This window comes from Rhizophagus irregularis, chromosome 7, assembly GCF_026210795.1.
Source record: "Rhizophagus irregularis chromosome 7, complete sequence".
NCBI classification, from domain to species: domain Eukaryota; kingdom Fungi; phylum Glomeromycota; class Glomeromycetes; order Glomerales; family Glomeraceae; genus Rhizophagus; species Rhizophagus irregularis.
Window position 1 is genome coordinate 2238885 of NC_089435.1, and position 23007 is coordinate 2261891.

Here is a 23007-nt window from a genome sequence, read left to right on the forward strand (position 1 = left end):
ATAGTTGATACTGGAAATTATTTTTTTAGATTCGAAAATTTATGTATAAAAATTTTTTCACATCCTAGACTAAAATATTATTTTAGATAACAACTACTAATTTATTTTTAATGGTTTATAATTTTGTATATTTTTGGCATATTCGTATACAGTACTATACGGTAATGCTTTTTAAAAAGTACAAACATATTAAAAGATATCACTATAATATCACGACAATAAAAAAATAAGATAATACTGCAAACCAAAAATCGATTTAATATATTAAAATTCTTTTTTCAACTTTATGTAAAATAGGTGCTGTAAATTTTGTGTTTAAAGTAAGCAATCTAACATAAATGCCGACTATTAATTCAAAAAATTACTTCTTATCGTTGTATTTTGTGAGGTGAAGAAAAACTCACTAAATTTCCGTAAATGATCGCATGGTTTCCCATGATGTCCCACTCTTCATTAGTCCTTTAGCTTGCTGTTTTACATGAAGTTTCTTGAAAGCCGAATATATTCCCGATTTTATGTAACTTCAATTTAGAAGACAATTTTGTGTGACAAAATTGTTACTGCGTATTTACAATAAATAAAACTGCAAAATTTCGGAACTTTCACATGTTAAAAAGCGGAAAGAATGTTTATCGTACTGTCTGTACTGTCTGTATTTGGATGACAATTTACATAACTAAAAATTTTGTACGGATCACGTGACATACATGAATGAGGTTTACGTCATCGGATAATACACGTGGGCGAAAAATTCGCAATAAATATTCCCTATATTATATACAATCAAATATAAATGTAGAAAAAAAAATATAACATACTTTTTATTTTAATCAAATATAAATTATCTCCGTAAATTCTCATACAGTAATGCGAAGTACAGAAAAATAAAAAAATTATATACCTTCCGTTCAGATTAAAAAATAAAAAAAACAATTCGCTTTAAATTATCAAGGACCCTGAGACAAAATAGATAATGGCAGGCGGCATTATGTAATTCTAGCCTGAAGAGATGACCAGAGCTAATCGTAAATGAGTGTCGATCTCTTGTTACTTTACGAGGTTTTGGAAGATACAAGAAAAAACTTCACATCAAGTTAGAACATATTATTAATCATGGCACATCAATAGTATAAATATTAGTTACTGGATAGTAGATGTTAGAATATCACCGAACTGCGAAATGTTTTAAAAAAAAAACTAAGAGGGAGGAAACAAGGAAGAACTAATACTTTTTTTCTAAACACTAAAAACCCGAACAATTAAAATAAATATCTGACATTTTTTTTTTCTACAAAGAAAGATGTTTTTATATGTATTGTATATAATACATAATGTAGATAAGTTTATAAACTAAAAAAGGTTCCCAAAAAAAATTTTTTTGTGTAAAAAAAAAATTTAAGAGAGAATTTTATTTATTTATTTTTTTTGTAAAAAAGAAACAGTCCCTTTTATAAGATTTTTTTTATGATCGACAGTATGTTATATTACTGTATGGTATATACTGTATATGATATTATGATATATAAATAAATAATTATGATAATGTGATCGACAGTATGTAATATCTGCAAAATAAATTAAATAATGTACTGTAATGCTGTGTTTTTTGGCGTCATCACAAAAAAAGCATTTATAGACCCATAGATCCTCCATCCATAATTAATTTTAAATTTTAAATTTCCTAATTATTATTCAATTTTTACTTATTATCAATTGGATTTTAAACAAATAACCAAAATACACGAGATTATTACAACTTACAGTATTAATGGATCAAACTGAAAACAGCTCCACACCTTTACAACACACTTCAACTAACGGTGTAGGAATATCTATTATGAGTCTAAACGACTTTCATAATATTAATACCGCGACTCCAGCACCTCAAAACGTTATATTTGAGTTTTATTTTCATTTACCAGATGATACTCGTATCTATCGTGTTACTTATTCTGAATTAAGTCCGTCGGAAAATGTTCAACTTCTAAACGCCTTGCATAATATTAATACCGCGACTCCAGCACCTCAAAACGTTACATTTGAGTTTTATTTTCATTTATCAGATGATACTCGTATTTATCGTGTTACTTATTCCGAATTAAGTCCGTCAGAAAATGTTCAAGTTTTGAATAATGGAATTAATCTATCTCATATCCCTGATTACCTTTTGCCGGATCATTATTATTTACAATTTTTAATTCGACAACAGATTCAGCAACAAGTCCAGCATCCTGTTTATCAACAAAATGATATTCAACAACAATCCTTCGATAATTCTCAATCTACTTCCCAAATATATTCTAATGACACCTACAGTAACGAAACTGTTTCTTACAATATGCAAGATACGAGGAATGCAGGATTCCAGAATTCTTCCTAAGGGCTAAAGACTCTATTATGCATTTTTAATCTTTATACATGCTACTCCATGCAAATTACTTAATAAAATAAAATTATACAAGAAACCGGATAATCTGTCCGGTTTCTTGTGTAAGTTATTTATTTTATTATTTCGTTTCATCTTATTTTTTTTTTGATTATTTATTCGATTATTTTGTTTTATTTTCTTAATTTTTCTTTTTTATAATTAGAACACTATTACAACATAATTTTATATTAATAATAATATATTTATTATAAATTATTTTTTTTATATATAAAAATTATAATTATTTTGAATATTTTAAGTGATCCGATAGCTCAATATAAAAAATTACAAGCCAAATAAATAATCATTTGTACTTGTTTTACTGCGGATATATTACCTACGTGCTTTTATCATTTTAAGTTCGGTCATAAAAAATTCAGACCCAGTGATAAATTCTTCCAAGTTTTAAACGCAAAATGCAAAATGTCAATAAAAATGTTTCTTTACTTCCATATCTTTTTATATAATTTTTTTTTATAAGAGAAAAATAAAAAATCTGAATTAATTTTACATTCACCGAAGGTTAATTTAAAATTTTATATATAAATATTTTATTAAGATATAAAATTTTAACGAAGGTGAATTTTCACCTTGAATACATTAAATTTTCCGATATTTTATGGTGAAATTCGCCAAAGATAAAGATAAATTTTACCTTAATTTACATAATGTGTAAAACTAATTTTTTGATGTTTTTATTTTTTATTATTATTATTTTTTTTTAAACTAAATTTTAATATAATAAATATAAATTATATAACATGATAAATTTTTATCTGAGAGGATTCTTTGACGGAATTTTATTCCTAGTATAAATTTATTCTAACAAAAAACCTAATTTTTTTTCAAGTGAGGAAATTAAGGATATTTATATCCCTTCTACATCCAGGGTCCATCTTTTAGTGGGTAATTGACATGCAGGTTTTACTACATTATTGTTTATCTAATATATTTTGTGGAATGGCAAACTCCGGTATACAAAATAAAGATTAATCCGGTCCCGGATCGTCGAATTTCTTTTCCGTTAAAAAATTTTTAATTTTTAATTACTAAAATGTTTGAATAGTATTGCAAATAATCACAGGTAATTTAATGGCTTGTCTAGTAGTTTTAATGTTGTGCATATAATGGAAGGTTTTCAGTTTCTATTCGGAATTTCGTTACAGTAAATTAAAAATTAATTTTTTTCTATCCGGATTTTTGTTACAGTAAATTAAAAATTTTTATCCGGATCAATCATTATTTTAATCCGGATGATTCACTCTGATTGAAGCACTATTACTGCGTTTTCGGTTAATTCCCGATTATTCTACTGAAATAAGCACTTTAATAAAAGTCGTAGCATTGAGTACTTTTATCATCTATGTATATTTTCAAATAAATTATAATAACACGCATTAGATAAAGATAATTTTTACCTTAATTTACATACGACCCAGAAATATATATCTGATATATTAGGGTCAGGTTTGAGTTTGCGTATTTTGAACTTAAAAAAATCATGAAAATCTTTCCTTTTTTAGATAATTTTTGATAATGCCAGTCAGAATTTATTTCCTATTATAGTAACCGGCTGACATTATCATAATTCCGGCCCTGAAAAAATGCGTACAGCTCATAGTAAAAATTTTTTTCATCAACTGAATTTATATCCCTTCTACATTCAGGATCCATCTTTTTAGTGGGTAATTGACACGCAGGTTTTACTACATTATTATTTATCTAACATATTTGTGGAATGGCAAACTCCGGTATACAGAATAAAGATTAATCCGGTTCCGGATCGTCGAATCTCTTTTCCGAAGATAAAAAAAAATTAAAAAATTAAAAATTTTTAATTATTAATTACTAAAATGTTCAGATTTTAAGGTAATTTAATGGCTTGTTTAGTAGTTTTTAATGTTGTACATATAATGGAAGGTTTTCAGTACCGTGTCGATATGGTAAAATGGCTTTTGTCGTCAAAATAGGGATTCGTTAAAATGGTTTTGGAAAAAATGTGATGTCGGTAAACAATAGCAAGTAGAAAAAATGACGTTGGTAAATTTTATGTCGGTGAAACAGGTGTCGGTAAAATGGATGGATACGACATAGTTTATACTAGAATACATATATTATTATGGCTGATAATAAACTCAATCTTTAAAAAAAAAAAATTTTTTTGTACCGCAAATATTGCAAAATAAAAAAAAATGGGAAAACTAAGAAAAATATATGTGAAGTATATGTATGCTACAGCATTAAATATTGTAATATGAATTATAATATTTTATTAATTATAAATGGAAATATCTAAATTAGTCTATTAATAAATATAGGAATAATAAAAAATTATATAATAAATAATAAAAATAAATAATACGTATGACTGTGGTGTTGAACACCAGTGGTGTGATTTATAATTTTTGTTTTAAAAATTAATTGCAAATAAAAATATAGAGATTATATCTAATTTTATAATAAGATTTCATTAAATTTCAAATTTTATAAAAAGAATTAAAAGCAGTTTGCTCACACTTATAATTGGTGTTAAACAAAACCATCTATTAAAAAGAAACTATATAGTATTCTGTTTATAATGTAAAATAATTAACATAAAAAAAAAACATTCATCTTAAAACATATGCTAGAGAACCTACAGCTTGTACTTCCTCATTAGAGCCTGGATAGAAGCAGAAATACAAGGTATTAGAAAAATCTTCTTGTTTAATAGGGAAGGTGTAATTATTTTCTTGATAGATATAATCAGCAGAAAGGGGAATACTAGATTGTTCATTGCTATATCTTGCTTGTAGCTCAGCTACTCCCCAGATTTTGCATATGTTGTCATTCCAGCTACAAGTTGAAAAGACACATGTGGTGGCACTAATAAAACAGGTGCTGAACATACGACTTTATTTCATTTTTACTGTCCCATACTTGAGCACTGCTGTTATCGTCAACACAGAATGCATCATTTGGGGTAATATTAACACAAGAATCACCATCTCCACAGCTAAAATTAGTATCAACAGGTGTGCCTGGTTGACTAAAAGATTCACATGAAACCCTCACTGATTTCCTTGTAGCGCAAGTATATTTAGCATTATTAGGATCAGTGCATTTAGGCCTAGTGGGTACAGCAGAACCATCAATACTAAAAGTCTGATTTTGTAAATTTACTACAGGTATTCCTATTACAGCTGAAACCAAAAAGAATATATATATAATATATAATTGAGTAAACATATTCTGAAGTTTTTAATTTGTTCTTGTAAGAAACAAAAAAATAAAGAAAATAAAAAATATTATTTTTTGCAGTGGTATTATTAAAATCATTAATATGCATTTTCATGCCACTATTTATACATTTTACCAAGTTATCCCTATAAAAAATTTTATCCGTAAAAATGAGCCTTTCACGGATCCATTCACCGAAAATGTAAATAATTCGATAAATTCCGTGATGAGGTTATTAATTCCGGAAATATGAGTCTTTTTACAGGGTATGATAATCAAATTCGTTTTTATTAAATAAAGTTAAAAAATAATTTAATTTATATTTTTGTAATTTCGCGAAACCTGATTAATAACTTGCACTACGCGGTCATTAAAAAAAATTAATTAAAAAAATGACATAATATTCCGTTAATGAATAAGAAAAGTAAGTATTTAATAATATCAATCGGGTTTCGATTCTTATTTGGATAAACTATCATTTATGTTTAATTAGGTTATCCGAATTAGAGTATCCTGACTTTTCACCGAAGTCTATTTCACCGAAATATATTTTGCCGATTTCACCGAAATACATTTTTACCGGAGCCATTTTACCGAATGAACATTTCGCCGAAGGAATTTTTACCGATGCTATTTCGCCGAAAATTTCAAATTATATTTTTCCAAATGTTATTTACGAAAATTTTGTTACTAAAAATGTTATTAATAATTAATATTTATTAATAAAGAATTAGAGTATTAGATTGAACCCCAATGATTGAATATCAATCGATAACATTTTCGGAATGACCGACCTATTTGGTGTGAAATTGATGATTCGGAGAAAAGTATTCGGCGAATGTCCATTCAGAGAAATTTCCAATCGACGAAATGACCCAGGATCCCAGGCAATACTGAAATAGGTAACAAGAAATAAAACGCGTAGAATAGGCCAAAATAACCATGAAAATCTTTCCTTTTTTAGATAATTTTCATTAATGTTGGTCAGAATTCTATTACTTATTTTAGTATGTGACTTACATGATTATCATAACCTTGAAAAAATGCGTAGAACTAATAGTAAAATTTTGCTAATTTCCTATGACCTATTTATATATTGCTCGGGTCCTAATGACCCTTCGGTGAAACATCCTTTCGATGAAATGGCTTCTGTGACAAGTCTTCCGGTGAAATGGACTTAGGCGAAACGTATATATACACCCATTTAATGTCTTAATCTGGTATGATAGAATTTATCTATATTAAACGTTTATTTAACTGAAATATACTTGCCGTCAGAATTAATTACGACATATGAAGCTATGAAGCTTATACCGTAATATATTAAATCACCGTAATGCCGTAATTATTTAATGCCAAATATACAAAATTACACAAAGAAAGTAAATATTTTTTTTGTTGTGCCGTAGATAATTTGTAATCCGTAAATCTATAATGCTGATCTTGATGATTTGTAATGCCGTAATTTCAATTCGTCATTTCCGACGGCACCTATAAGCTGAAAATTATTTATTTCCAATATATCGATTAAATATTCTGGCTACTAGTTATAATTATTTTATTTATTTTTTCAACATAACGAAGTTATTTTTTATTATCAAATTCTTTTAAATAGCAATATTGAAATTAATTAGATTATTATTAGATTACCCGCTTCAGTAGCAAAAAATGCTTTGTTGTAGCAACAAAATAAAATTTTTGATCGATCAGTTTTACAATGAATTAAAATTTCTTTATTGGTAAAATAAATGCGTGAAGAGTTTAATGAATAATAACTTTACCATTACATAACTGTTAATTTTACCTCTTGAAACTTCTCCTGCAGTGATATATATATATATATATATATTATATATAGCACTGGAAGCTAGGATGTCTACGCAACTCTTCACGGGCTGTGTAGCATTCATGTTTGTACATGTGCGCCAGCATACCGCATGTAGTATTTTTAACTGATAATATATTTGTACTCGTTAAAAATATCATTAATATTTGTTACTATCGTTAAAACATTTCGTATCAATCTGAGTAACTTGTTCATAATTCATTTTTTTTTCTTTATTATGTAACATGTTATGTGCAATTACATCGACAATAATTAAGTGCCGCTGAAAAAATTTTTATCACGTGTTGTATCATTACCAGTTTTGTTATAAATAAGATAGATTATATTATACACCATTTTAATATTGTACAAAATGCATTACACACAGTTCTAGGTCTCTCTTTTTAGGAAAAAAAAAGAAAAAATAATTGAATGTTATAGTTTTGCCATTTTTCTTTCACATTCATTCATTCATTCATACACAATATTAATTAATTTTTTTTGATTTAAGAGAAATTCGATCTATAATCATCGATTTGAATGTTCTTCGTAATTGAAAAAAGTTTAATAATTATATAATTATTATATGATCAGTAACTATTGTAATGAAAAAGTAATCATTGACACGAAATTAATATAATAATAATTTATTTTTATTTTACTTATTTTTGAGGTTTTGAATTTCGTCACTTTTTTATGTTAGTTGTAAAAGCGGCGGTGTTACCATTGTACAGCATTCCTACTTGGAAATATTTTACTTTAGTGACGGATCACATCATTTCTCTTATGATTTATTTAATAGGAATAATTAATATTTAGTTTAGTAAATATATTTTAAAACTTTGACCAATTAAAAATAGATATTAAAGAAAATGTGCGGTCGGCGCAGTATATATACGTATTATATATATATATTTATGATGCATAAATATTTAATTATTACGCTATATGGATAAAAATATCAATGACGAAAATTATACAAGTTAATAGGATGGTATATATATATATTAACACTTATTGAAGATACTATTCTTAATTTCAGTGCCTGAATGATAATTTATATAATTTAAGGATCGTTCAGAACTAAAAATTAAAGGAATACTTATTTATTTGTTTATTTTACGTACTGTATATTTTAATAGGATATGTGTGATTTAACCTAGATTTAGGATAATTTTGTGATTTGTTTATTCAATTTGATCACAATTATAAGGCCACTTTTGTAAAAATGGAATAAATGATATTTTAATTTATTGTACGACCTTATAAAGCATAGTAAATACCGTTGTCGGACCGATTCCCGACATCCGTTTTCCCGGCGTAACCTTTTCCCGACAACGATTTCCCGACAGGACAAATCCGGAATGGACATTTTCCCGAATAACATCTTTTTCCGACATGACATTATTCCGACGATAAATATCGTGAAAATGTAATTTGGTTAGGTATATAGTTTTTAACAATAATACATTATAAATCGCAAATTTAAATTTTTTAAAATTAAGTTTTATTGATAAAAAATATTGTTTTATGATAAATAACTATACAAATGCTTTACAAAAGATATACAAAATAAACTGGGTAAAAATAATCTTCTATTTAGAAAGTAACTGTTAAAAAATTCATGTGTAACAGTTACGTTTAACTGATAAATAATTTTGAATTGCGCAGCTGTCGGTCATGTGTACGTTCCAATAGCCAATCTGAGAGATTTTCATCGCTAATACAGTTCCGGTTAATGAAATTTTAATTGGATTTTTTTTTTCAATTAACGAAAAAAAAACTTACAAATCATGTTTCATTTTCGGTCATTCAAGATGATAAAATGATTGCTGCCACAGCAGATCGATTACCGTAGCTATTCGATTGTTGATTTTAAAATCTTTTTCAGTCTCTTTTTTAGTCCAGATTTTTTTTAAATTAATATAAATAAAAGTAAATTACGTAATTAATTTAATATGTTTAATATGTGAAATTGTAATTGTGTTCAAAAAAAAACAATGTCTCAATTAAGATAAATTACGTGATAAAATGTAATAATTGTAAAATAATAAATTCATTTTTCATTTAATAAAAAAAAAAAATTAAGAAAATATTTACACAAAGAGTAAGTTAGATAAATATAATAAACATAAAATTTAATTTTTCTATTAATTTATTTATTATATCAAAACATTTAATTTTTATTTTATTTTATTTTTTTGCAGTTAAATCAAGTTTTTTTGTGAACCATTTTTCATAATTTGATTTCGGGAAAATATCATGTCGGGATTTTGTCTTTTGGAATATTTATCGTCGGGATAATGTCATGTCGGGAAAGTAAATACATACGATTCAAGAAATGATATTATTGATTAGTAATTAGGCAACATGCATGGTTAATGGGATCGTTGTTTTATTATACGCACGTATATGAATTTCATTTATATTAAAATAGGTCGTGTTCGGTGATATATATACATATTTATAAAACAGCTACATAGATTTGCTACAGTACTATTTACAGACAGAATTTCATCGTGAAATTTAACCGATGCCATTTTGCTGACTTCCATTTTACTGACATGAAAATTTACTTACTCGAAATGCCATTTTACGACTGCCATTTCACCGAAAATTTATTAACTCCCTAATACGCCATAATTTCAAGAAGTTCAACAAACTGATTACAAATGCATTAATAATGCAAGATTTTATAGCATCAATATAAATTGTTCCTTTGTAATCTTTTTTCTCTATTTTTTTTTTTTCAAATAGTACGGTTAGAATTTAAAAACAAAAAAATTTATATTGAAAAACTTCCTTGCTTTCGTAAGGCAAAATTTCATGATCGTTAATACCGTGTCGATCATGTCGGCAAAATGGCATTGTCGCCAAAATAGGGATGGTTTCGGAAAAATGTGATGTCGGTAAAATAATGGCAAGTAGGCAAAATGACGTCGGTAAATTTTATAAAATGGGTGGATACATGTTATTTATGTCCGAATTTATACAAATTACTATTAAACCCAAATAATTCAGAAAATACTAAACAAAATCCCAAGTATAATTGAGCGATAAAAAGGCTAAATATTTTATTAATGGAATAATATAAAGAATAAAGAATTATATTAATAAATAAAAATAAATAAATAATACGTATAACTGTGGTGTTGAACACCAGTGGTGTGATTTTTTAAAAAAAATTAGTTACAATCAAAAATATAGAGATTATATCAGATTTTATAATAACATTTCATTAAATTTTAAATTTTGTAAAAAGAATCTAAAGCAGTTTGTTCACACTTATATTTGGTGTTAACCATACATTAACAAATATATATATATATATATTCTGTTTATAATGTAAAATAATTAACATAAAAAAAAACCATCATAGTACATATAGAGCAGCTACAGCTTGTACTTCCTGTGAAGTACCTGCAGTGAAGCAGAAACTTATATAATGAGAAAAATTTTCTGCTTTAATCTTGAAGCTGTAATTATTTTGTTGTTCTGTATAATCGTTCGAATCTTTATCGTCATATTTTGCTTCTAGCGATTGTACTTGTATTGGATCCCCAGTTGTTGAATATGTTGTTATTCCAGCTGCGAGTTGAAATAACTTTGGTGGTGGCACTATTAAAACAGGTGCTGAACATACTCTCCCATCAACATGATTATTTTCCCATTTTTGAGCAAGCTTACTGTTTTCATCAACACAAAATGCATCATTTGAGGTAATATCAATACAAGATTCGCCTTCTCCACAGCTAAAATTAGTATCTACAATTGTGCCTGGAAGATCATAAGATTCACATGAAACCCTCACTAATTTCCTTGTAACGCAAACGGAGCTTCTATATTTAGTATAAATAGGATCAGTGCATTTAGGCTTAGTGGGTAGAAAACTATCAGTGCTAAAAGTCTGATTTTGTAAATTTTCTACAGGTACTCCTACTACAGCCGAAACCAAAAAGAAAATATATACAATATATAATTGAGCAAACATATTTTGAGAATGAAAAGTAAAGAATATTATTTATTTTTTTACAATGATATTATTAAAATCATTTTCATGCCATTATTTATACATTTTACTAAGTTATGATAAACAAATTCATTTCTTCTTTTATTTTTTTATTCTATCAAATGAAGTTGAGATATTTAACATTTAATTATTTTTTCCATTGATTGATTAATCGATCAATTAAAAAATAATTTAATTATATTTTTGTAATTCCACGAAACCTGATATTAAAAAAAAAAATTAATTAAAAAATGACAATATTCTAAGAAAAGTAAGTATCAATCGGGTTTCGATCCTTATTTGGTTGGATAAACTGTTGTCTATGCCTAATTATGATATCCGAAATTCGATTTAGGGTTTCATTGAACACCGAGACACATTTCGCCGAAATTCTTTTACCGAAGCTCATCTCACCGAAAATTTCATAACATTTTTTGTAATTCCACGAAACCTGATATTAAAATAAAAAAATTAATTAAAAAATGACAATATTCTAAGTAAGTATCGATCGGATTTCGATCCTTATTTGGATAAACTTGTCATCTATGCCTAATTAGGATATCCGAAATCCGAATTAGGGTTCATTGACACATTTCGCCGAAAGACTTTTACCGAAGCTCATCTCACCGATAATTTCAAATCATATTTTTCCAAAATATTCATGATACAGTATTTACGAAAATTTTGTTACTAAAAACATTATTAATAATTAATATTTATTAATAAAAAATAGGTATTTTAATGGGGGCGTCCAAAATCTAGAAACTCGAAATCCCGATGAGCCACGGTCCAGATGCTTATCCTGTACCAGCAAATCTAATTGGATTAGATTGGTTTGTGTAACATTTGTCCTTAATTCGCGTTTTTTAAAAAAAGTTACGAACCGCCTTTTTTAAAGGCATTTACTACTATCGTTTCAAAGTAATATGTTATTTAAAATTTATATTTTGGTATGCATTTTATTAAACTTTATTAATAAAATTGCATATATTACTTTATAAAACATGATTTTTTACTGTAATTTATTATTAAAATTTAAAATTATTTAACATGATTAATATCAAAACAAAAGTACAAAGTATTATATTAGCTTTAAAAGTAATGTTATAAATATATAATTTACAATCTTTTTGAACAACTTTGTTTAATCCCAAAACTTTTTTTTAAAAAAAAATACTTGATACCACAAAAAGAATAGTGGAGAAAGATTGAGAGATTATGCGGAGTTAATATGTAATAAAAGTGATTAGCTAATCAAAAGTTAACTGATCCAGAATAAATATCCGGACCGGTGGATCAGACCTGGTTCGATATTCGAATCTCAACCGGATATTCGAATCTCTCAAACTTTACAAACATATTCGAATCACGTGGAATTTATATGGAGCTTTATTCGAATCAAGAGGTTACCTTAATATAGTTTTATCATTAGTATTATTCATTTATTTTATTTATTTATCCAAAGTTTCTCAGTTACCAATGCAATTATTAATATTAAGTTTTTTAGTAAAATAAAATTTCGAGATGTAGATAACCTGCGTCAAATGTTGATATTCTTTTATCACTAAAGGATTAGGTGAATAACGGAATAACAGATAGACAGATTCTATGCCCAGTACCGCCCTATAAAAAATTTTCTGGGAAAGATTCCGATAAATGATATTTCTCTCCAAAAAACTCCGATAAGTGATCAATTTTCTAAAAAAAATTTTTACAGGGCTAGATGACGAAGAATAATATTCTTTTTCCTTCATTTTCGTTAATTTTTTTAATTTTTGTAATCCTTAATTGATTAAAGTTATAACACCAGCTTACGACCTACCTGCTCGATCGTTGAAATATTTTTTTCTTTTTTATCGTTGTTTTTAACTTCAGCGTGTGACTCAAAAATTTATTAACTGCGCGCCTGCGCCTCACTCCTTACTGCGCCTTAATTTCAAAATATTTCAAGTGCTGAAATGTTAAAAGAAGTTCAACAAACTGTTTATAAAATGCATTAATAATGCAAGATTTTATAGCATCAATCTAATTGTTTCTTTGGTAGTCTTTTCTTTTTTTTTTCCAAATAGTACGGAAAAATTATGTATATTGAAAATCAAAATTTCATGATCGTGTCGATCATGTCGGTAAAATGGCATTGTCGCCAAAATAGGGATGGTTCGGAAAAATGTGATGTCGATAAAATAATGGCAAGTGGGCAAAATGACGTCGGTAAATTTTATAAAATGGGTGGATACATGTTATTTATGTCCGAATTTATACAAATTACTATAATTGAGCGATAAAAAGGCTAAATATTTTATTAATGGAATAATATAGAATAAAAAATTATATTAATAAATAAATAAATAATAAATAATACGTATAACTGTGGTGTTGAACACCAGTGGTGTGATTTTTTTAAAAAAATTAGTTACAATCAAAAATATAGAGATTATATTAAATTTTATATCAAGATTTCATTAAATTTCAAATTTTATAAAAAAGAATTTAAAGCAGTTTGTTCACACTTATTTTGGTGTTAAACAAAACCATACATTTAAAAAAAAAGCCATATATTCTGTTTATAATGTAAAATAATTAACAAAAAAAAAACACCCATCATATTAAAACATATCCTAGAGAAACACATATCCTAGAGCACCTACGGCTTGTACTTCCTCTGAAGTGCCTGCAACGAAGCAGAATCTCATATAATGAGAAAAATTTTCTTTTTTAATAGTGAAGCTGTAATTATTTGTTAGTTCCGTATATTCATTTGCTGAAGGGTTATCATCATATCTTGTTTCTAGCGTTTGTACTTGTATTGGATCCCCAGTTGTTTAATATGCTGTTATTCCAGCTACAAGATGGAAATACTTTGTTGGTGGTTTCACCAATAAAACAGGTTCTGAACATACTCTTCCATCAACATGATTATTTTCCCATTCTCGAACAGAATTAATGTTTTCGTTGACACAAATTGCATCATTTGAGGTCATATCAATACAAGATTCGCCATCTGCACAGTAAAAATTAGTATCTACAACTGTGCCTGGAAGATCATAAGATTCACATGAAACCCTCACTGTTTTCCTTGTAACGCAAGCGGAGCTTTTATATTTCCTATAAATAGGGTCAGTGCATGTAGGCTTAGTGGGTATAACCTTACCCAGAAGACTAACAGTGCTAGAAGTCTGATTTTGTAAATTTTCTACAGGTACTCCTACTACAGCCGAAACCAAAAAGAAAAAATATATAATATATAGTTGAGCAAACATATTCTAAGAATGGTATGGAAAGAAATGTGAAGTTTTTAATTTGTTTTTGTAAAAAAAAGTAAAGAATATTATTTTTTTTACAATGATATTATTAAAATCATTTTCATGTCATTATTTATACATTTTACCAAGTTATGATAAACAAATTCATTTCCTTCCTTTATTTTCTTTTTTCTATTAAATAAAGTTAAGATATTTAACACTTAATTATTTTTTCCATTGATAATTGTATTTTTGCAATTCCGCGAAATCTGATTAATAAATTGCAATCGGTCATTGAAAAAAAAATTAATTAAAAGATGACATGATATTCCTTTGATGAATATGAAAAGTAAGTATCAATCGGGTTTCGATCCTTATTTGGATAAATCTGTCATACTCCGAATTAGGGTTCATTGAAACTACTGATATACATTTCGCCGAAAGTCTTTTACCAAAGCTCATTTCACTGAAAATTTCAAATCATATTTTTCCAAATATTCATATGATATTTACGAAAATTTTGTTACTAAAAACATTATTAGTAATTAATATTTATTAATAAAAAAATAGGGTATTTTAATGATAGAATATCAATCGCCCTGCTGTAAAAAAGGTCGATCCATTTTTTTATATTCCATCTTTTTTCTGTAAAAGGCCCATATTTCCGGAATTAATAACCTTATATCATGGAATTTATCGAATTATTTACATTTTCTGTGAATAGATCTGTGAAAGGCTCATTTTTACGGAGTTTTTATAGAAATAACGGATGTCGCCAACATTTCGGAATGACCTATTTGGTGTCTGTGAAATGGATGATTCAGAGAAAAGTATTCAGCAAAATGTTCATTAAGAGAATTGTCCATTCAGAGAAATTTCCATTTAACGAATCCCCATAAAAATGAAATGTGTTAAATTCGTTTATATTTGTTCATATGTAAAAAACGTCTAAAAAAGCACCATTTTGTCTGATTTATGTTTTATTATTAAAAAACAAAAATTAAACAAAATGGTGCTTTTTTAGACATTTATCACACATGAGCGCAAATATAAGAAAACAAGTTTATGAATTGGCTTCTGCGAAAAGTCCTCCCGGCGAAATGAACTTAAGCGAAATTCTGAATTAGAGGGATATTGGTCACATGACAAATGATTTACAGGATCACGCTATTGTTACCGAATAATGACGGTAATAAAGAGACGAATGGCGGATGACTTATATCGTATAACTACACGGATACCAACGAAATTCTTACTCAATACTACCTATCCAAGGTATTTCCGGTATTGTTCGTTAAGAATCGTCAAGGTAAACAACTATAAAATACGATTAGTAGTAATACGCGATATATAAGACAAATCTTATATAAATATATATAGAAACAATGTATAATAACCAAAATGTAACGATTTTATTTAAATAGAAGGGGAACTTTCGGTTTACAACAAAGCGAATAAAGGTAATAGGGGAAAATTCTCTAGAACAACTATATATGTCTCTTCTTTTATAATGGAGTTGGTAGAGGCGTATTTATATCTTACTGCCATCTCTTTTTCTAACAATCAAGGGCGAAATCTAATCTAATAATGTTTAATCGTCAATGTTTCATCTCAATATATTACAATAGCGATAATTTTTATTGTAAGCCACCTTTTTAATAGAACACAAACGATAATTTTAGACAATTAATATTATTGAACTAATTTTCACACAATTATCTTCAAATAAATTCAATAAAATTGTTACATATAAATAATACAAATAAAGAAAATAAATGATATAACTAATAATAAATAAATAAATTAAAATAGATATAAAAACGATATATAAGTAAAATATCAAATAAAATCAATATCTTTAATATAGTTAACTGATATACACAAATCAGCAACTATACATCGGCGTAAATCGTCTCGTAACACCGGAAATCGACATGTACACAAATGTACCGAAATTTCATCGGATCATCATGTAAGATCGGAAATCACGTGCGCAAAAATTCGCGTAACACTATGTTGAACTCATCCAATAACTGAGTTAATAGTTACTAGTCATTAAGAATACTGTGGCGACCAATAGGAATTAAACTGATTTCAATAGATGCCTCATAAAATATCGGTCAGTAAAATCCCGCACATTCCTAATCGACTGAACAATAACGCAATTTTATGGTGCAATACATACAGTATAATACATATATAATAATGATAAAAAGAAATTAAATTTCTGATTTGAAATCTATAATAAAATAAAATAATAAAATCTAAAGAAATATTTAACGTATGAAAATTAAAAAAAAAATATGAATCCCCAAATCTTTAAACATCCAATAATGGACGACTAAAATAAAAAAGCTTTGAAAGTAGAATAATTTCGATGAGATCAATTTCTTATGTTGGTCTACTTGATGGGTGTGAAAAAATCCGGTACGAAGTGTAAAATGTAAATGTAGATCGTCTTTAAAAAAAAATAACACCTTTTAATTTAATCAGATATAAATTATTTCCGTAAATTCTCATACAATAATGCAATAACGCGCGAAGCACTCATTCTTACTTATTATATTAAAAAAAAATTATATATCTTCCGTTCAGATTAAAGCGTAAAAAAAAAATAATTCTTAAATTTTTTTTAAAAAATTCATAAACAAGCAATACATAAAGGTGACCAAAATAACGTGTAGATTTTTCCTTTTGTTCTTTTGGATAATGCCAAGCGGTATTATGTAATTCTGGCCCTGAAGAGAAGCGCGGAGCTAATCGTAAAATTAGTGGTTACCTATTCGGAGAGTAATAAGATTATTCTTAATTAAACTGGAAATAACTTCACATCACATCAAATTAGTACATATTAATCACGGCACATCAAGAGCATAAATATTAGTTACCGGATTCATGTTCTTCCATTGATTTTAATATTATAATAGGACTTTTTTATTATAATTAGATAATCTTGTACCCATTAAAATTTCAAATTTTACGTAATTACGTAATTTCAATTTTTATAACTTGACGATAAAATCCTTTTAAGAATTCCTTTAAAAAATTTCATCATCTTATTATTCTTATTATTATCATTAAGAGATGTTAGTATATCACCGAACTGCAAAATGTTTTAAAAAAAACTAGGAGGAACAAGGAAGAAATACTTTTTTCTAAATACTAAAAACCCTAACAATTAAAAATGATTTTTTTTCTACAAAGAAAAATGTTCTTTATATATATTATATATAATACATAATATAGATAAGTTTATAAATTAACCCAAAAATTTTTTTTCGTAACTTTTATAGTTTTATTCATATGAGTGATATGACCGATATGAGTTAATATTAGTTTCATAAGGTAAGATCTTTTTTAACCAATAATATTCAATGATACATATAATACTAATTTTAACCAATAAAAATGTTTAATTTGTGTCACGTAAGATTTTGCTTAACCCCACCCACTGATGATAATATTGATTGACTGTATTTTTAGGTTAAACGATATTGAGTATCATCCTCCGATGTTGTATAGTATAGTTGTCAAAAATCTATACAGTATAGTTTTTATCTATACAGTATAATTTTTATCTATACAGTATAATTTTTTATTTATACAGTATAGATTTTATCTATACAGTATAGTTTTTTTATACTATACTATACAACATCGGAGGTATATATCATACTCAATATCTATATTATCGTATTTTTCAACGTTAAATGATCGACACAGATTTTTTTTCTGTATTTATTTTGTTCGGGAGTTTATGAAAAAGGAAATTTCTTACTTTAATAATCTGTGATTTCTGTGATCATCAGCTGACTTCTTGAATGATTTCATTGTATTGCCCTAAATTTTGTCAATCGCTGCTGTGCAACTGTAATACGTTTTAAAAGGTCCTTTTTTTAATTTTTTTTAAAAATTTTTTTTTTACTCCGTTTAGATATAAAATTGAAGTCACATTTATTAATCCAATATGGAAGAATTTATACTCAATGATGATGTATTTGAGCAAATAAAAGATTTTGACCGATGGAACCTAACTGAAGAACAAAGTTTGTTAATTGGTAAGTTAATATTAAATGAAGAATTAAAAAATCGTTATAAAGAAAATGGTTTATGCAAAGAATGTAAGCAGCCTAGAGCTTCTGATAGTTGGTGTCAATGTAAATTTCAACAAAATTTTAAAAATTGGACTAGTGGAAATCATGAAGTTGACAAGTTTATTCAAAAAACACAACTTAAAGCTAAACGTTATCGTGACGTTTTAGAATGGATTGAATATGATAGATTTGAAAATGTTGAATACTTGGCAAAAGGAGGATTTGGAACTATTTATAAAGCAATTTGGAAAGATGGATTTATAAAAAGTTGGGATTCTGAGAATAATAAATGGATAAGAAGTAAAGCTTGGTTTAGGTATTATGAGAAATTCCCAGTTGTTTTAAAATGTTTACATAATTCACAAGATATTACGTCCGATTTTTTAAGAGAAGTAAGTTACTTATTTGTATATAGTAATTTCAAGATATTGTCCTATTATAAATATTAAACTGTCTATTAATTATTATTAATATGGATTCTTTTTTAGATTGGAGCTCATAATATGATTCCAGATACAGGTAAAACAGCACACTGTTTTGGCATTACTAAAGATCCAGAATCTAGAAATTTTATGATAGTAATGGGATATGTAATAAATGGTAGTTTAAGACAACATTTAAATAATAGTTTTAATTCAACAAAATGGTATGAGAAGTTGAAAATTTTACAAAATATTGCAGATGGCCTCAATTATATTCATCAAAATGGGTTAATTCATCGTGATTTTCATTGTGGTAATATATTAAAAGAAGATAGTTGTGCTTTAATTACTGATTTAGGATTATGTCGACCAGCGAATGTAAAACCATCCCAAAATGAATGTAAAGAACTATATGGGGTATTACCCTATGTAGCACCAGAAGTTTTAAGAGGAAAAGAATATACTCAAGAAAGTGATATATATGGATTTGGAATTATTGCATATGAAGTCTATACAGGGCTTCCTCCTTATCATGATATTGTTCATGATAATTTCTTAGCTATTAACATTTGTCAAGGACTTAGGCCAAAATCAAATTATGAAATTCCTCAATTAATTCTAAACATAATTAAACAATGTTGGGATGCTGATCCTTTAAAACGACCTAAAGCAAATGAATTATATGAGTTATTATACAAGTTATATGACGAATCATATTATGATGAAAATGAAATCTATAAGCAAATTGAAGAAGCAGATAAAATTAATGAAAAGTTAACATCATCATCATCATTATATACTGGTCCTACACTTTCATATACTACAAATCCTCAAGCAGTTTACACGAGTAGACTTTTAGATTTTAAAAATCTTCCAGAACCAAAAAATGCTATTGATAACAAGGATGATGATAATTCATTTGGAGAATATTCAGGTAATTAATTTCTTAATTTACTTTACGAAAGCATTCTTTTAATATTTTATTTGATGTATATAATTATTTTTTTTTTATATTATAGAATTAATAGAAGCAATAGATTTTACTAAACTAGACCTAGGTACTTATTTAACATTAACTTTTTTACATGATTTATTTTATTAATAATACTATTTAATAATTTATTTTCACTTATAGATAAAAGTAACTGAATTAAAGAAAGGAAAGGAATCTTGGGTATAAATTTCTTTATTATTTACTATTTATTTTCTTTAACATTATTACAATATGATATTTCGTTGGAATATATTTTTTATGATTAAATAAAGTATTTATAAAATTATATGAAAATAAAGAATTGTTACAAAAATGTAATAAAGTAAAAATTACATTGTATTTTATGTTATGTTAATCTTATTATAAAGTTACCCAACCCAAAGGTAGGTTAAAAACCTGGCCCAGATTTATAGTTCGGTTACCTGATCTGAGCTGATCTAATTTGGAGCTCTAATTAGATATTTGACGGTTGAGACATGGTGATTAGTAAATTAACTAGGTAAAAAAACTAAAAACACTAGGGGAACGGTAAACAATTGTAAAGAACAAATATGTAAAATAAATTTGAAGCAAATATAGAAAATTCGTTTAACGTGTACTAGTAGCAATGGTAATTATATTTCCTGCTGATGATAGTAAAGTTGATTTATATACGGTATGAGTTGTTTTGCAATATTGAAAAAACTTTGATAGGTAGGTAACTAGAAATTTGCTGGCATATGCAGTAGGACTTCGTCCCTATAGTTAATTTTATTTGTATTGTTTAAACAAATAAACTAAATAAATATGTAAGTTGCAGTAATAAATTTTCAGGTCTATAATAGTTTCCATTAACAATTAATAATAAAATAAATTTTAAATTTTTAATATGATTTAATTTTAAAATAATAGGTTTTTCTTTAACAATAAAATAAAATTTACGTTTTTGTTTATTAGATCATCGAATAATTTTATAGGTAATTCGTATTATTGCATAGCTATTAAATTATCCAGCCAATTTAACACATCACAATAAATTTACTGTTTGTAGATTATGCTGATTAGAATCTTCTTTTATATTGTTCGATAGCATGTCGTACGCCAGTCTTTATTTAAGATTATTAGTAGGTCTTACTAATATACAGGTTAGAATTTATTGTAATCGCCTAAGGTAGGTTATTTGCACTCTTGTTTTTGCAAATATAAAATACGAAACAAGATTAGTCCCACTCACATATTGTGCGTCAGAAAGATAATCACAAGTATAGAATCGCCCAGAAATGAACAATCATTTGTACCATTATTTTTGGATAAATAAAATACAAAAAGATTGGCCCCATTAACTGGCGTGTCAAAAAATTATTCTTAGTAAATATGATGCTCAACATATATATGTTCACCTTAAACTACTAATTATTACAACAATTATCCAACAAAATGCGTCATTTAAAACGTCTTCTCTTTGGAATTATTCTCTTGTCATCCTTTGGGTTAGCTTTTGCTGATGAATATGATCCTAGACAAGATGTATTTGATCAAGTAATCAATGCGCTTGTTCCTATATTAATAGTTTTTTATTTGGCACGAAAGAATCAGAAGATAAGAAAGAACCGGAACTAGATATCGAGGCAAATTCGATAAACTCAAAAGGTTCAGACGAAAAAAAGGCAGAAGAACTCAAGTTAATGGAAAAACAAACCTTTAAAAAAGTAATGTCCAAACTAACCTTTAAAGGAGTATTCGAAGACCTTCTTTATCTTTCATCATTATACACTAGTACTAAGTATAGTATTTTATAAAAACCATGAAAGAATTCGCAATACCCCTCTGGATTCCAATCCTTTCTATAGTTACAACTGGCGTTGTTATCATTTTAGTTGTATTAACTCTTTATAATTATCTTGCAGTATCATCTTTCTTAAGTTTAAAAGAGTACATATTTGATTTCCTTGTTCATATATTTGCAATCATTAATGAAATTTGTTTCATATTTTACACCAAAATACCCCTGCGAATAATTTAAAATACGTTTTCATATCTTTACATATAATAAATGTAATCATAAATACGTTTTATGTGTTTATCCAGCCAATTAACTATAAACTTACATTACCTAGAGATAGTTATGATTGGAAATTTGTTAGTTTAGTCTATAAAGTAAAAATCACAGAGGTTCCGATAGTCCAAATGTTAAACATTGCACTCCTTTCCGGCAATGACTATTATTGGACAAAATCAATATTAGCAATAAATATAATTTTCCTCTCAAGGGTTGCAGATCGTATTAGAGAACCAAGTATTGATAAAAGAAATCCCAGCTATATAAATGTTTACATTTACGTAGCCTTTAAATACGTATAATAGTTTCTCTCTTTTCAATTTGTATATTATAATTATTGTTGATATTTATTATAGTTTTATGATAATACTAAATATGACAAACTTATTATTTTTTCTTTTTAAAGTTTTATGATATATTGATATTATCCTGGAAATTAAGAATTTTTTTGAAGTTTTGGGAGTTAAGTCAGTAGTTTCATATACAAATTGAATTTTAGAATTTTGTGGTGGAATAAGTTTTTTTAGATATTCCTCATTTGGTATTAATTTGGTTAGATCGATCTTATTGGGCGAATATTACGGATATCGCGGATATTTATTTTTTAGCAACTTTCAATGGTTCTTATTGTTCTTTCAACAATAGTGTATTTTCTGATAGGATACGAATTTCCGTGAAACTGCGTTGCGAAGTAATGAAGTTTATACTCAAATTCTTTTAAATATTAGATATATTC

General features: G+C 26.8%; 5 protein-coding genes across 5 annotated transcripts; 2 read left to right on the forward strand and 3 right to left on the reverse strand.

Annotated features, from left to right (window-relative positions):
• Positions 1-1768: 1768 nt before the first annotated feature.
• Positions 1769-2380, forward strand: OCT59_027292 (uncharacterized protein; the record flags this gene model as incomplete). Its single annotated transcript, XM_025329581.2, has 1 exon — positions 1769-2380. The coding sequence occupies one exon, from the start codon at positions 1769-1771 to the stop codon at positions 2378-2380; it is 612 nt and encodes a 203-aa protein (XP_025184098.1).
• Positions 2381-5037: 2657 nt separating this feature from the next.
• Positions 5038-5656, reverse strand: OCT59_027293 (uncharacterized protein; the record flags this gene model as incomplete). Its single annotated transcript, XM_025329580.2, has 2 exons — positions 5038-5263; positions 5319-5656. The coding sequence occupies 2 exons, from the start codon at positions 5654-5656 to the stop codon at positions 5038-5040; spliced, it is 564 nt and encodes a 187-aa protein (XP_025184097.2).
• Positions 5657-10845: 5189 nt separating this feature from the next.
• OCT59_027294 (uncharacterized protein) lies at positions 10846-11463 on the reverse strand (the record flags this gene model as incomplete). Its single annotated transcript, XM_025329579.1, has 1 exon — positions 10846-11463. One exon carries the CDS (start codon positions 11461-11463, stop codon positions 10846-10848), a length of 618 nt encoding a protein of 205 aa, XP_025184096.1.
• A 2840-nt stretch (positions 11464-14303) lies between these two features.
• OCT59_027295 (uncharacterized protein) lies at positions 14304-14741 on the reverse strand (the record flags this gene model as incomplete). The annotated part of the gene is made up of 1 exon (XM_025324843.2): positions 14304-14741. The coding sequence occupies one exon, from the start codon at positions 14739-14741 to the stop codon at positions 14304-14306; it is 438 nt and encodes a 145-aa protein (XP_025184095.2).
• Positions 14742-21649: 6908 nt separating this feature from the next.
• On the forward strand, positions 21650-22011 carry OCT59_027296 (uncharacterized protein; the record flags this gene model as incomplete). Its single annotated transcript, XM_025324842.1, has 2 exons — positions 21650-21702; positions 21783-22011. The coding sequence occupies 2 exons, from the start codon at positions 21650-21652 to the stop codon at positions 22009-22011; spliced, it is 282 nt and encodes a 93-aa protein (XP_025184093.1).
• Between the last annotated feature and the right edge of the window lie 996 nt (positions 22012-23007).